Raw genomic sequence first — 16,142 nt, 5'->3', positions numbered from 1 at the left:
CCTTCGATAGGTCACACAAAGCGCATTCGTTGACCTCCTGCCCTTTGCCTAAAGGTAAAATAAACATCAATCTACAGTACATTTTACCTGGAACACCGAGCTACATAATAGTATGGTCTACTGATCTTATTGGCACTTCAGTGCCTTTAACCCATTCAATCCGGGATTCACAAGCTCATAGCTCATATACTCATATATATAGGCTCATAGCGCGGCACCGAGTGCCGCACTATGAGCTTGTAGATCTGCTATTTTTGAAACATTTTGAAAATGTGTGCAAATTTTATGTATTTTTAATATGTATTTTAAAGCAAACATTTGTAACTAAAATCTTTGTTTCTGGGGGGATCCGCAAAAAACAAACAAAACATTTTGAGATGGGGGTCCGCGGCCAAATACATATCTAAAAATGTTTTGTAAATCCTAACAGTATGTTGCTATATCAGTGGTGCTCCAAACTTTTCCATGTCAAAGACCCCCAAAATGATTTGTATTTGGCCGCGGACCCCCATCTCAAAATATGTTGTTCCAGAGACCCCCCAGAAGCACAGATCGGAGTTAAAAATGTTCCACTTTAAAACTGCTATTTTTGAATAGCCAAAGACACCTTAAAATGACACAGATGCGTTCCCTGTCTTAATGGATTAAGCGGGGTTGCCATTGGTTCGAGATACTCTGGAATTTAGCCTCAATCTCCCAGAAAGGACAAAAAATATATATTTTGCCAGGCTGATGTTATAACATCACTGATTTAACCACTTAAACTCTCTAATCTTTAGAGAAACAGACTTGAGTTATAACTGTATCTTTTTTCCGTCTACACAAAAGCTCTTCCCCAAAAATTGCGAAGTGTTTTGTTGCTTGAGATCGACTTTTCTTCTGGCGAATGTTCCCCCCAGAATTAGGCAGGCTGGGGTTCAAGTGGTTAAATCCATGCTTGTGTTGCGGTTCATTTAGATCCAGTTGAAGAGGTTAAGTATTCTACTGAAACGCAATATCTGAATGTTGGAGACAAAGCCCTCTTTCCCTCTAATGCCATTTAATTTGATTGGACATGAGTCCTATTTTTGCATGGTGACATTTCCTTTTGTGTGTGTGTGTGTGTGTGTGTGTGTGTGTGTGTGTGTGTGTGTGTGTGTGTGTGTGTGTGTGTGTGTGTGTGTGTGTGTGTGTGTGTGTGTGTGTGTGTGTGTGTGTGTGTGTGTGTGTGTGTGTGTGTGTGTGTGTGTGTGTGTGTGTGTGCGTGCCGACTGATATGCCGGCCGTTCATGTGAGGTTAAGATAATAATTGGCATGGTATTAATTTGGTCACAGCGAGCTGGAAAACCTAATCTTCAGACTTTGTGACAATTAGATGGCAGCTTCAACAAGCCGAGACCTGAGTTATCAGACCCAATTATGTACATAATACTCATACGACAAAGTATAAAATAGGGCTTATGTAATTAAAGCTGCTTTTAATGAATAAACTTGACTTTACATCAATCTGTATGGTATATCTGTTTTGTTCTCTCGTGCGGGAGACCCGGATTTGAATCCCGGACAGGACATAAAAGTTACAGATTTCAGCTTATGTCAACATCTTGTATAAACTTCCGTATTATTCATCACAATCTATATAAATACCAGTAGTGGAAAGTAACTAAGTACATTTACTCAAGTACTGTGCTTTACCGGAGTATTTCCAATGTTCAATGCTTTTACTTCTACTCCACTACATCTCAGAGACAAATACTGTACTTTTACTCCACTACAATTATTTGACATCTTTAGTTACTAGTTACTTTGCAGATATAGATTATTACATTATAAAACATACATTAACAACTTTAGCCCTATTTTATACATGTGCTATTTGAAAATAGCCGATCTACAAGCTCACGAGGCGTTTGCGATGCGACGTGTTGTGAGTTCGCTATTTTCAAGCATTTGAGAACTTTTACTTCTGGTACTTTAAGTATATTTTGACGCCAACACTTTTGTACTTTTACTCAAGTAACATTTTGAACCACAGGCCTTTTACTTGTAACAGAGTATTTTTATATTGTGGTATTGCTACATTTACTCAAGTAAAATATCTGAGGACTTCTTCCACCACTGATGAATACAAAGCATAAAAAAAGCTATGACCAGATCTGGCTTTACACAATATAGGGTATCAAATATAGCATTGGTTCTTAAAGTGGGGTCCGGGGACCCCCAGGGGTACTTGAGGGGGTTCCAGGGGGTACCCAGCAAAATGTGTTAATATAGCATCACAATAATTATGACGTTTATACTTTGGCTATTCAAAAATAGTAGATCTACAAGCTCATTGCGCGGCACCGAGTGCCGCAATGAGCTTGTAGATCTGCTATTTTTGAAAATTCGTGAACATTTGCGCAAACCTTTGAATATATATATATTTTTAAGCGAACGTTTGCTGCTCAAATCTTTGCTTCTGGGGGTCCCTGGAACAAAATATTTGAGATGGGGGTCCGCGGCCAAATACATCATCATTTTGGGGGTCCTTGACATGAAAAAGTTTGAGAACCACTGATATATAGGATGTTCACCTTTACAGAATCTGAGAGCAACTTTAACCACTAAACAGGCCCTCTACACGTTTGTTGATGTCTTGATCATTCCACAGCTTGTTCTAGAACATCAATTCACATAATTGTCTTTGACGTGTGTCAGCTCTCATTGATGGCGCTGCCATTCTACCAGCCCTGAGTTGAAGCGTTCTGTAACCTTTGGAGCGGTTCCCTTGTCACAGAGAGATATGGGGAAATGGTAAAGTAATAGCTATGCTAATGTCACAGCCATTTTATTCTCTTTAACGTCCTCCTGGAAGCATTGCAAGTCGCCCCCCTAAAATGTTTCCCTCGATGGCTGTAACCTATACCACATGTCAAAGTGTTCCAACCCATAGGCTGTATACTACACCCAATATTAACGCATCAAGACCTGTGACGCGTCTGTGTCATTTTTAGATTTGAGCTAAAAAAGCATTATTTTACACTTTGGCTATTTTTGAAAAATCGTGAAAATGTGTGAACATTTTTGAATATATATTCTTTTAAAGCAAATACTTTTAACTCAAATCTTTGCTTCTGGGGGTTCCTGGAACTAAATATTACGATATGGGGGTCCATGGCCAAGTACATATAATGTTGGTGGTCCTTGACATGAAAACGTTTTAGCACCATTGATATAGAAACCTACGTTTTTTAGAAAACTGTCAGGATTTAGAAGACTTTTGTAGGATCGGCTTCAGGTCTTAATGGGTTAAACATATTTGGCAAATATGTGCAGTATACACTGTCCAAGCAATCTCTGTTATATTCGCTTGCATAATACTCAGGGAGGGAACAGTATACATTCATTCAGTGGTGGAAAAATTATACTCACAATTTGTATTTAAGTAAAAGTATCAATACTGCAATGAAGAAATACTATGTTACAAGTAAAAGTCCATAATTCAAAGTGTACTTGAGTAAAAGTACAAAGGTTTTGCCATCAAAATGCACTTAAAGTACCAAAAGTAAAAGTAGCCTATACTCATTATGCAGAATGTCCCATTTATTTTTTTTCAAATGTATACAAATCATTTGAAAATAGCAGATCTACAAGCTCACAATGCGTCGCATCGCGACACATTGTGAGCTTGTAGATCGTCTATTTTCAAATGGCCGAAATGTACAGTATATAGCGCTGAAGTGGTTAATGTATGTTTTGTAATAATAATCAAAATCTACAAAGTAACTAGTAACTAAAGTTTTCAAATAGTTGTATTCGAGTAAAAGTACAATATTTACCTTTGAGATGTTGTGGAGTAGAAGTAATAGTATTGGAAATTGGAAATACTCAAGTAAAGCACAAATACCTCAGAATTGTACTTACTCATAGGCGGATGAGCCCGACATTTGGGAAGGCTGATACGGGACACATGCACGCGCGCTGCGCGCGCGTGCATGTGTCCCCCTCCCGCGCGCGCGCGCGGTTTTTTTCGGGTTTACCGTGGATAAAGTTACTTTTTGGTTACTTTATTTCGGTTTTAGGGTTAGGGTTAGATATTGACCAATTTATACAGATAATGCTGCGCACATTTATTATATATAATTTGCTCAATTTAAAAAAAAATCCAGGATAACATTTGGGAAGGCTTAGCCTACCCTAGCCTTCATTACCCGCCGCCTATGTACTTACTGTAAGTACAGTACCACCACTGTATTCATTCAAGGGATACAATGTGCAAGTAGTATACAACACATGCATGTGATGTCAATGAATGGTTTTGTGTCTATGAATACATTTAGAGGGCACGGTACAAAGTACAGTACATTCAAGGCAGTGGTTCCCAACTTTGTTCTGGATCAGTGCCCACTTGAAACTCTTGAAAGCGTTCACGGCCCACACATCTACCCACTTAACCTATTCAACAAACCGGGAACGCATCTGTGTCACTTTAGATTTCTTTGGCTATTAAAAAATAGTAGACATACAAGCTCATAGTGCGGCATCAAGTGCCGTGCTATGAGCTACATTATCTAATTTTGCTGGGGACCCCCTGGAACCTCCTCAAGGGCCCCTGGCGGTCTTACCCTTAGTAATTGTGATGTGGACCATGCAGTATTATCTCTCCACAGTGGAAGTTGAGTTCAAAAACTAAATAGGAAAATGCTGTGTTAATTATAGAGTGCATGTTACTAGAGAAAATGAGAGAATGACTCAGCTGCGGGAGAAACAAAACACTGTGTCGAGACAGATATGGACAATGACAGTGAATTATTGCAAGCAAAGAACAATTATTGTAAACATAACCTGACCTGATATGACCTGGCTCAGGAGTAGAGGTTCAGATCTGCTGTTTTCAGCATGTGACGCTGTGCGATGAAGTCTAGATCAGGCTTCATCAGAGGTGTCATGTGTGGGGGGGGGGGGGGGTCCCCCATATGCATATTTTCGCCGCCTTTGAACGTTTCTTTTGCAGTTTAATCTGGTATTAGATTGGGGCTCAGTCATGCCCATCCATCGACATGTGAAGTAAGCATTCATTGGCTACTTTCTGTCACGGTCCGCTCCTCGGGCCGTGGACTGTGCCCTTATTATTTGGACCTTGAATGCCCTTATATGGTGTTGGATTCTTAAGGGCTGTTCTCTAGGCCTGTGTAGGCCGTTGTGCACTATGTTCTGTATTTATTCTTGCATCGTTGTAACTCTGTTGCCATTTGCCTTGGTTCTCCTTGTACTTTTATTGTGTAGTTTTGTTCCTAGTTTTCCTGTCTCCTGTCTAGTTGTTGCTACCTGTCTTGTCTCACCTCCCTTTGATTAGTTATGTTCTCCACCCGTGTCCTGTTAGTCTCCCAGCCAATCCCTGTGTTGATTGTCTTTGAGTTCACCTGTGTCCAGTTAGTCCTGTGTCTATTTAAGTCCTCTGTTTGGTTCAGTTCCCTGTTGGTTCGTTGAATGTACAGTAGTTGTGTGAGTTAATACCAGTATTTGTCTCCTCATATTGTTGCCTTGTATTAAGTTCCCCTTGCTTTCCCAGTATAGTTTTCCCTTTACTCCTGTATTGTCTCTTTCGTGTTCTGATTGATTAACCGGTTACTGACTTTGCCTGTACCAGACTTGGATTGCTGCCTACTCCTCTTGTTTGGTGTTCCTAACAGATTGGGTGCCAGCATTTTTTCATAACAACTTACGTTGGGTGCCAGCATTAAAAAAAGCATCCATTCATGTAGCGCGAGGACCCTGGCTACAGCCTGGAACCATAACATTTCACTCGCAAGTTACAATGGGGGGGGATCGCGCATCGCGCATGACCGGTTTCCCCCACCGGAAACAGGCCTTTTAAAGAGGGAAATAGACAGGAAGCGGGTGGGAGCCATGTTTTTGTTTCTGGTGATCCATTTGGCCGATCCTTCTCAGGATCACAATGGGTACTCCCAGAGCTGCTCCAGCGTGTGGAGAAAAACGAAAAAAACAAAAAGACAGCAAAACCGAATACCCTTTGGTTTTGGCACTCCGCGTAATTATTTGCAAAACCGAATACCCTTCGGTTTTGGCACCCCATGTGTTAATAAACACTCTAATTTGAGCTGCGCTGCCTCTGCCTCTCATCTTGGGTCCTACACCTCCCTGCCTCGCACCGTGACACTTTCAACCTGGTGTCCCTATTGTGGGCATGTCATTGAAGGCGAACGTAATGGAAAAATCAATTATTTTGTTTCATCCTATCCTATATTAAAATTGGCTAATGTGTTGGCGGGCGGGCCGGGGGACCAACGCGGCCCGTCACTATGACTCAGACATAAACATGTTCATAGAGGCATTATACTGATGTCAGGGATCTCCAAAGTGGTCTTGTTCCCAGCCTTTACTCATCTGCCAAGAGAAAAGCCTGGACACAACCTAGAGTAGAGAGTATCTATAGAGGCGGTCGTATTTCTCCCGGAAACCATCTTTTTCGACCAATCGCAACACTCGCTGCATTCACTGAGAATGTAAACAGGTTTGTAAAGCGTCAATTCCTTGTGCGTTACTTCCGCCAAATTCCGGTACTTCCGTTTAGACACTCAACTGGCTAGGTGTTGCCCAGCGTGGCATAGAAGGGACGAGAACTGGCAGATACAGAGATATCCCAAATTGCCTGTATGACCAGGGCCATATACCGATGACATCAGGGATCTCCATATATGGGCATATCGGTCAGATCGGCGGTGCGACCGATATGCCCATATATGGAGATTTGTAAGCAAGAGTTACACCTATGTTGCACCGTGCAACATAGGTGTAACTCTTGCTTACAACGCAGCTATTTTAGCTGTTTTCAAACAGGGGGCCAGGGCATATAAATGATCCGTTTTGTTTGCCACCTTCTAGTTTTTTTTTCTGAAATGTCGACTCTGGCCTTCCTTCCCTACTTGTGTGTGTGTAGAATGGATATATTCTCAACTTTCTTCACTAAGCTTTTCCTTCTCTTTTTCTAATTCCTCCACAGAGGGATTCCGGGGAAGAAATGTGGCACCATCATCCTGTCTGCAGAGGAGTTAGGCAATTGCCGAGTAAGTACCTACAGCTACACCATCACCGTAATCTGCCGTGACAGATGTGCATTGTCATGCTGCATGCAAGACTCTGTGAGTCAGCAAGACATGGTTGAATTCATTTGAATGGGAGCTGCTCTGTCTCAGGAGCAACATTGGGAACGTCCTAAAAGTATGAAAGTTGTAAAGTTGTAAGTATGAAACGGTAAAAAATATGGGCTATGATGTAAGATAATGCCCTTGATCTGATGATGCCCTGACGATGCCCCGCATTGTGAGCACGAAACGGACAACAGCACATGTAGTCATTAAAACCATTTAAGTGATGAACACATTTGATACATTACTAATTAGGGGCGGCAGTGGCTCAGGGGTAGAGCGGCCGGTACAGTGGCCGGTAGGTTTCCAGTTCGATCCTGGGCTCCCCCAGAGTTGGTGTCGAAGTGTCCTTGAGCAAAACGAAGAACCCCTAATTGCTCCTGATGAACAGGTTGGCGCCTTGCATGGTTTCCTCCGCCATCGGTGTATGAATGTGTGTGTGAATGGGTGAATGTAATGCACAATCTACGTAAAGCGCTTTGGATAAAAGCGATATATAAATGCACCATTTAGCTACAATCCGATAGTATGATTGTGAAATGGACAATTGTGAGAGGGGAAATCTGACACTATGAGAGCTTTTTTACTAGCGTTAATGTGAGTATTATTTTTAATGCGTTTGCACTTATACTCAAGGAAAATGTTGAATGCAGGACTTTTACTTGTTGGAGAATATTTGGCAGAGTAAGTGGTGCTGCTCACTTTTACAAAAATGTGAGTACTGTACGTCTTCCACTGCTTTTCTTTGACACCCTCTCAGAGTTAAAATAACTCTCAGAGTTAAAATAACTCTCAGAGTTAAAGTAACTCAATTTTTTGCTGTGTACAGTACAGTTACAGTCAATTGTTTGCGCCCGCTGACTCATGTAACCTCTTCTCCCTATAGACTATAGGCTTTGTTTTCCGTCTCTCTTCATTGTGCTACAACAAAGACCAAATGGCTTATTAAAAAAAAAAAAATAAGAGGGACAGAACAATAAAGAGAGAGAGAGAGAGAGAGAGAGAGAGAGCCATGTAATGCATTCTCTATTCTCTGAGGGATGATCCGTACTTAATCCATTACAACCGGGAATGCATACTGTGTCATTTTAAGATGTATTTGGCTATTCAAAAATAGCAGATATACAAGCTCACCGAGTGCCACGCTATGAGCTTGTACAGTAGATCTACTATTTTGGAACAATCTTGACAATTTGTGAAAATCTTTGAATACAGTATTATTATTTTTTTAAAGTGAACATTTTTAACTCCAATATATGCTTCTGGGGGGTCCCTGGAACAAAATATACTGAGATGGCGGTCCGCGGCCAAATAAATATAATTTTTGGTGGTCCTTGACATGGAAAAAGTTGGAGCACCACTGATATAGCAACCAAACAACAAAACAAATATGTATTTGGCCGCAGACCCCCATCTCAAAATATTTAGTTCCAGGGACCCCCAGAAACAATGTTTTGAGTTAAAATGTTTGCAAAGACAAGAATATATATTTAAATATTTGCCCAAAATAATCTATGAGCTTGTATATCTGCTATTTTTTGAATAGCCAAAATAAATCTTAACATGACACAAGATGCGTTCCCGGTCTTAATGGGTTAAAGAACAGGGGATTTTCAGGAAGCCTTCAGTGTCCCCCCCATGTCCCTGTTAATTACACTCCCTGGCCCAGAGTTTCTCTTCCGCTGGGACTGAATAATTAGGGTTGATCGCTGAGCAGCACACTTCCTCTTTCACACTGTACTGTATGTACAGTAATACCTCCAAAACCGTGTCATCTATAACCACTTAGCATTTTCTTCAAAGAATGTTTTATTTCCCAAAAAGAATAATGCTGCCTTGGCTTAAAAAAATATTTAAAAAAAAAGGAGAGGTGCTCGTTGTGAGGGTGGGGGTTCGTGTCCTTGTACGAAAGAGAGTAGAGTTTAGAGGGATAGTTCACTCAAAAAATCGATTAGTCACCCCATGGAGACTTGAATTTGTGGATATTTTTTTTGTTTTTGTCTCATTCTTAAGCCAATAATTTGATGACCGGCGGACCGGTAGGCAGCGGTTCCGTTAGGAGACACAAAGGAGACTCTTTGTGTCTCCTACCGGAACCGCTGCCGGTCATCAAATTATTGGCTTAGGAATGAGACAAAAACAAAAAAAATATCCATGAATTCAAGTCTCCATGGGGTGACTAATCTATAGGAAAAAAAAGTCATTTTGGGGCTGAACTATCTCTTTAAACTATATACCGTAAAACTCCAAGGCACTCAATCTCCAGAATTTAAAAAAAGCCTTCAATCTTTTGGCTTCATGTGTCATCAGGGAGAGATGAAGGCAGATGCTTCCGATACGCATTCAATTTGCCAAGCTATAGCACAGCCAAGATTCAAGATCAAAGATTGTATTTGTCAAATGCTCATACATAACAGTACGTGCAGTGAAAAGTATATGCTGTGAAGCAGACACCAGACGTATTAAGAATAAAAGAGTAAAGAATCTTTATTCTGGAGATCCAGTGCCTCCGAAGCTAGATGCTGTGCATTGGCCCTTGATGTCGTTGAAAGACCACGTACAGAATATTAACCTTTTACGAGGACATACTGAGCGTAACAGACAAGATCAAGGAGCGTCTTCTGAAGCATGTGTCCAAAGGCCTGAGCTTGCCGACCGCCAGATTATACCGCCTCGAGGACGGAAAGAAAGAATGCTGACCTATACGAAGGCCAAGCTCGACCTGCACTCCTTTATGGCTTTGTCCTGGCTTGTGATGTCGACCGTGGAGTACCATAGCCTTGGAGTTATTCAGTAGTTTAAGCGATATAGTCTCTTGTGTGAAACTTCTCCGGGGCGTACATTTTGTTCTTTTTTTTTCTTTTACTTTGTTTCTAACATCCTGGCTGGGCTGTTTGAATGTTTAAAACTAAACTAGTCACCAAAAGCTTTTCTCTCGCACGCACGCACACGCACGCACACGGTCGCGCACGGTCGTGCACAGTCGCACGCACGCACACACGCAGACACACAGACAAACACACACACACACACACACACACACACACACACACACACACACACACACACACACACACACACACACACACACACACACACACACACACACACACACACACACACACACATACACCGCTTGCCACTGAACGTAAGAGATAGAAGGGCTGCTGTGGCACTGTGGAGTGGACCATGTCTAATGAAATAGCTCAGCAGCATGATAGAGAGAGAGGGCGCCGCCGACGAGGTGCCACAAAGCTCGCTGCCGCTTCGCCGGGCTCTCATCTCACACATTATGGAGGGACTATTGAAGGGGTTAGGGGAGAGACACAGCTATCACACCCACAGAGAGAGAGAGACTCTGCAGGGAGCAGAAAGAAGAGAGAGAGAGAGGAGAGAGAGAATGGCACATAAATGGCAATGGAAAGAGGTGAGAGAGAGAGAGAGAGAGAGAGAGAGAGAGAGAGAGAGAGAGAGAGAGAGAGAGAGAGAGAGAGAGAGAGAGAGAGAGAGAGAGAGAGAGAGAGAGAGAGAGAGAGAGAGAGAGAGAGAGAGAGAGAGAGAGAGAGAGAGAGAGAGAGAGAGAGAGAGAGAGAGAGAGAGACTGTACAGTGACACAGAGATAAATCAATAGAGGATTATTTCACACTTGGCGTGGTAACAGCCCTCAGCCATAATAAAAAAAATGGGCACAGCTGATGATAATGTGGGACTGAATGGTAGCTAATTAAAAACTCTGCCTTGTTTGACCTTGTCCTCTGTGGCCCATGGGGCACACGCACACACACTCACACACACACACACACACACACACACACCCTTATTAATACTTCATAAGCCTTATAAATATGCCATGCACCGTTGGTTCAGACCTCACATTGGGATTTCCTTGTATATTGACACTGCCACTACAGAATCTCCCAACATGTCATTTGCTACACACTGGTGATTTCCATCTCTCAAACATGTACACACACACACACACACACACACACACACACACACACACACACACACACACACACACACACACACACACACACACACACACACACACACACACTCAATTTCCCAACGTAACACCTCTCTGATGGGGCACATACATAACTAAACCCCACGCCTATAACATCTTATCATCCACTAGCCTAAAGGGGGATTTCCCCCTTGGTTGGGGGGCGATATTAGGGCTTTATTTGGTCCTCAAGGCATGAGGCTCTCTGAGACACTCAATCATTGGAGGCTTAGAGACATGAGATTACATAATAGTCAATTGTGTGTGTTTGCTGGTTGAAAAGCCCTGAAGGAGATTAATCCATTGAGACCGGGAACGCATCTGTGTCATTTTAAGATTTCTTTGGCTATTCAAAAATTGCAGATCTACAAGCTCATAGCGCGGCACCGAATGCCACGCTATGATATTTAGCGTGGCATTTTTTTAATCGTGAAAATGTGTGCAAATCTTTGAATATTTTTAACCGAACATTTGTAACTCAAATCTTTGCTTCTGGGGGGTCCTTGGAACAAAACATTTTGAGATGGGGGTCCGCGGGCAAATTAATGTCATATGCATTTGGCAGCGGACCCCCCCATATCAATATATTTTGTTCCAGGGACCCCCAGAAGCAAAGATTTAAGTTAAAAATGTTTGCTTTAAAAATATATATATTCAAAGATTTGCAAAAATGTTCATGATTTCTCAAAAATAGCAGATCTACAAGCTCATACATAGCGCGGCACTCGGTGCCGTGGTTGTAAATCTGCTATTTTTCAATAGCCCAAAGAACTCTGAAAACGACACAGATGCGTTCCCGGTCTTAACGGGTTAAATACCTGGGTCGATCAACTATCCAAAGAGTGTGGAGAGAGAGCTGTGGAAGAGAGAGTGCAGGCCAGGCAGGGTGGAACCAATGGAGGAAAGTGTCATAGTGATTTGTAACAGAAAGGGTACCAGCAAGAGAGAGAGAGAGAGAGAGAGAGAGAGAGGATGTGTAAGACGGTAGAGTGAGAGAGCAGCCATGCTGTACGGTTTGGAAATGGTGGCGATGATGAAAAAGACAGGAGGTGGAGCTGGAGGTGGCAGAAGATGCAATGATTCTCATTAGGAGTGACAAGGAGGGACGAGATCAGAGATGACTACACTACTAGAGCAAGGGGGTCTTCAACAGGGAGTCCGGGACCCCTAGGGGGTCCTCAGAGTTACTACAGTGGGGTCCGCAAGGCGTTGTGAGCTTGTAGAGCCTGCTATTTTTGGTTAAGAGGTTTGGTGTAGGTGCAAACCAAGTACAGAGCCAATGGTCAAGTTTAGTATTGAGGCTTTAAGTGGTTAAATGTCTGAAAAAACACATAGAGAAGCTAATGTGTAAACAAAAATAACAAAAAACATGAATTTATACAAGATGATAGAGCTGTCAAACAAGTCTATGAAGCTATTTATGAAATGTATGAACATTTTTAATCTGCAACACCTATATACTGTATATCATTGGTTCTCAAAGTGGGGTCCGGGGACCCCCAGGGGTACTTGAGGGGGTTCCAGGGGGTCCCCAGCTAAATGATGGACAGGAACCAAATGGACCCTTATGGGTCTTTAACTCTGAGAGTGTGCAAATGGAACCAAATGGACCCTAATGGGTCCATTTGGTTCCATTTGTACACTTTCAGAGTTACATTAACATTGATGATTTTACAATGTGAATTGGGGTCCCAGAGGTATAAATGCGATTAAATGGGTAGCCTAATGCAAACTGGGGGTCCTTGAAATTAAAATGGTTGAGAATCACTGCTAGAGAGTCGTAAAAACCTTCTTCTATTGGGGTCCCTGGCTTATCTTTTCAAGTGGGGGTCCGCGGGGTAATAAGTGTCAATTAGGGGGTCCTTGACATGAAACAGTTTGAGAACCACTGCTGTATATCATTTGTCCTGGTATGTATTACCTGGTATTGGTATTTTGGGAAAGTGAAACCATGTTACTCCTCCTGGCAGAAGTTCTCCACTCCCAACAAAAATGTATATAGGTCATTAATATCGGTGAAACATGAGCGATGACAATATATGCCAGCAGCAGCAGGCCAAATACTGTAGGCCAAAGAAAAACACTACACTGTTTTTTAAATTTAAATTTATAACTGTGTGTGTTCACACAAACACATGTATACACTCTCAGAGTTAAATGCTGTGAATGTGACTGTGTAGTACACCCTTCACAGGGAGGTGGGGGGGGGGCACATGGGGAATTGGCAATGACAATTAAGGAACAGAACAAAAACAGCTGTTCAGATGGCTATTAGGAATTCAGCCAAATGGAGGCGCAGGCAGTGGTGTAGTGGTGATTTTTTAACTGGGGGGGGGGGGGACACACTATTTTTAATGATGTCACATGCACGTGCGTGAATGTGCACAGACACGCTCCGACCAGCATTTGATGTTTCATTAATTTAGGTTTAGGTTTATGTGTGCAGAAGTAGTTTTGGTTAGTTTTTGTTTCGTTTTTATTTAGTTTTAGTTTTCTTTGTAACTTTTCCAAAGAATGCCTTGATTTATAGAACCTAAGAAAGAAAGGTATAGGATAATAGAATGTATATATATATATAGGCTATTAACCTGTGATTGTGGAAAAACAAAAACGAAGATGCACGCTGATCAGATTAGGCTATCCTCCTCCTGACTATATGTTGTGAAACGAGTTTGATCTTTCACTCCACTGCCCTCTCTAGAAGACCAATGCATTAGAAAGGAGAGACCAGACGGTTGCGCATCTGATGGCGTGTGAAGTGCCTTTATCGGCTGGCTATTGTTTTCCTACAGCCTACCAACAACTAATCTACAGACACTACCTGACCTACTGCTATGCAAAGTAGCCAGGTGGGTACTTGGCACACGAATCGAATGGAACGCATTCACGTGTTTACGCACGTGCACATCCGTGCATGTGCGTGCGCGTGCTCCTGCTCAAAAGACTGGTGGGACGGCGTAGTACCGCGTGCAATGACCAACGCAACACTGAGCGTAGGACACCGTCGCTGTGGTGAGAATCATCCCTGAACGTATAGCTCAGTATTAAACTATACAGTTAATGTATGTACATACATAACATAACATGATGAGCTGGGTATACACAGCTTTGTCTCATCACTTATTGCGATTGGCACTAAGTTATGGACGCATCTGTGCAATTCCTTGATTTGCATACTTACTTCAGTGAATTGGACTTTAAGACTGAGGGAATTACGCCATTGAACCACACATAATGATACTATTAGACGCAGCTGTTTGGTCTCTGTTCATAGAGAATTGGTCATTAGTGTGTATATTACATGCATTCTCGCTTCCTCAGCATGTACATGTGTAATCATTATGTTACTACATGCAGTCATCAATACCTATTAATGTTAAATAAATACATACAAAAAAGGATTCTGCTAAAAAGGGGCCTAATTAAAGTGTAGCCTACACTATCTATGCTATATTTACAGTATGCTGACAGGTGTTTTTGAAATATTAAAACAAAACTATAAAAGAACACTGATGGACATTGAAACATTTTAACAGAAATATGTTTTTATTAATGCTTTAAAATCCGTTGCAAAAATCAGTCAACATTGGATGCTCTACAGGTACATTTCACCTCAACCATTTTATATGCCTCTGACACACTTTATATACAGTATACGGTATGTGACATACATTACAATAATTTACCATTGAAACACAAGCTGGTCAGTATGTTTCAGTTTTGCTACTGGCAGTGCTCCAGATATGTCAGTCACCACTTTGGTCCCAGGCAGCATATATGTTCATACTGCTGGATTGCCATGGAATTGTCTGCGCACCTTCAAGAATGCCAAATGTTGACACCTATGACTTTTGGTGACCCAATGGCCTCTCCTCTAGCGCAGAGGTGGGCAACTTTGATGATGGAGAGGGCCACTATATTTCCACACTCACTCCAGAGGGCCACATTTCATATACTGTCAGGCCATATATAAGTTGCAAAAATAGCAGATCTACAAGCTCAAAACGCATCGCAGAGCTTGTAGATCTGCTAATTTAAAAAAAAATGAATTCAGATTTGTTTTGCCATTTCTTAATTGGAATCTTGAAAAGTAATTATTTTTATTTGATTTCAAATGCATTTAGTTATATTTATGTTAACTTTATGAACTTAAATACAAATACATTGGACATAAAAAAGACAATAGAATTGTAATACTAGTCATTAAGCTACTACTAATATAGACTGGAAGTAATTCAAGCGGGTCATGTTTGCAATTATAACAGCTAAAATAAATAATATATCAGTATTCCGATATTAACCTGCGGGCCGCATTAAGTGTAGGTGGGGCCGCCAGTTCCCATGTATGCTCTAGCGCCACCATTAGGCCAAACTTTCCACGTGCACACATGTTAATGTCAATCTAATGGTCAGATTGACATTAGAACTTGCTGAGTGCATTCATGCTCCCTGGAAGAAGAACGGACCCTAACTATTTGAGTGACTTAAGACCAGTCCTTGCCACCATAAGGCCAAGACATAAACTTTTCATGCAAGACATCCGATCTCATAACCCTACTGATTTTGGTGACACCGTGGCTTTTCCTCTTGTGCCATCCTTTGGCCAATTTCCACTTGGGTGTACGGGGCAGCTCAGACTCTAGTCTATACACGAATCCAGGGAGCGCTGCCCTGCGCTCAACCATTGCTGCGGTGTCAAGACTCAGTCAGCTGCTGCTGCGGTGTCAGTCAGCTGCAGTCACTGACTGCTCACGTTACTCTTTTACCTGCTTTTTACTAACTTTTACAAACACTAACTTTACAAAAATGTACAGAAAATCGGGACGAACCACTTACGTCAGGTGCCAGTAGGCTAGTTGATGGCTGCTCTGCTAACGTCAACAGATGTCAGACGGACAGAACCACAGCAGCAGCTGACTGACACCGTAGCAATGATTGCGCCACCTACAGTGCAGCGCTCCGTGGATTCGTGTATGCACGAATCCACGGAGCGCTGCCCTGTA

At 42.0% G+C, this 16,142-nt stretch overlaps 1 protein-coding gene across 3 annotated transcripts in view; it reads left to right on the top strand.

Moving 5' to 3' along the window:
* Window positions 1-16,142, top strand: part of cpne5b (copine Vb) — a gene marked incomplete at both ends in the record, with an annotated part of 280,331 nt that overhangs the window by 166,765 nt on the left and 97,424 nt on the right. For all 3 annotated transcript variants that reach the window (XM_084061233.1, XM_084061232.1, XM_084061231.1), the window contains one exon: window positions 6,986-7,049. In XM_084061233.1, the coding sequence (XP_083917359.1) occupies window positions 6,986-7,049 (64 nt within the window). The remainder of the gene's footprint in view (window positions 1-6,985; window positions 7,050-16,142) is intronic.

The sequence above is a fragment of the Gymnoscopelus microlampas genome, assembly GCF_963454915.1.
Source record: "Gymnoscopelus microlampas genome assembly, chromosome: 7".
In the NCBI taxonomy this organism is placed as follows: domain Eukaryota; kingdom Metazoa; phylum Chordata; class Actinopteri; order Myctophiformes; family Myctophidae; genus Gymnoscopelus; species Gymnoscopelus microlampas.
The sequence above is the reverse complement of the archived record's forward strand: the minus strand, read 5'-3'. Positions and strand labels throughout refer to the sequence as shown.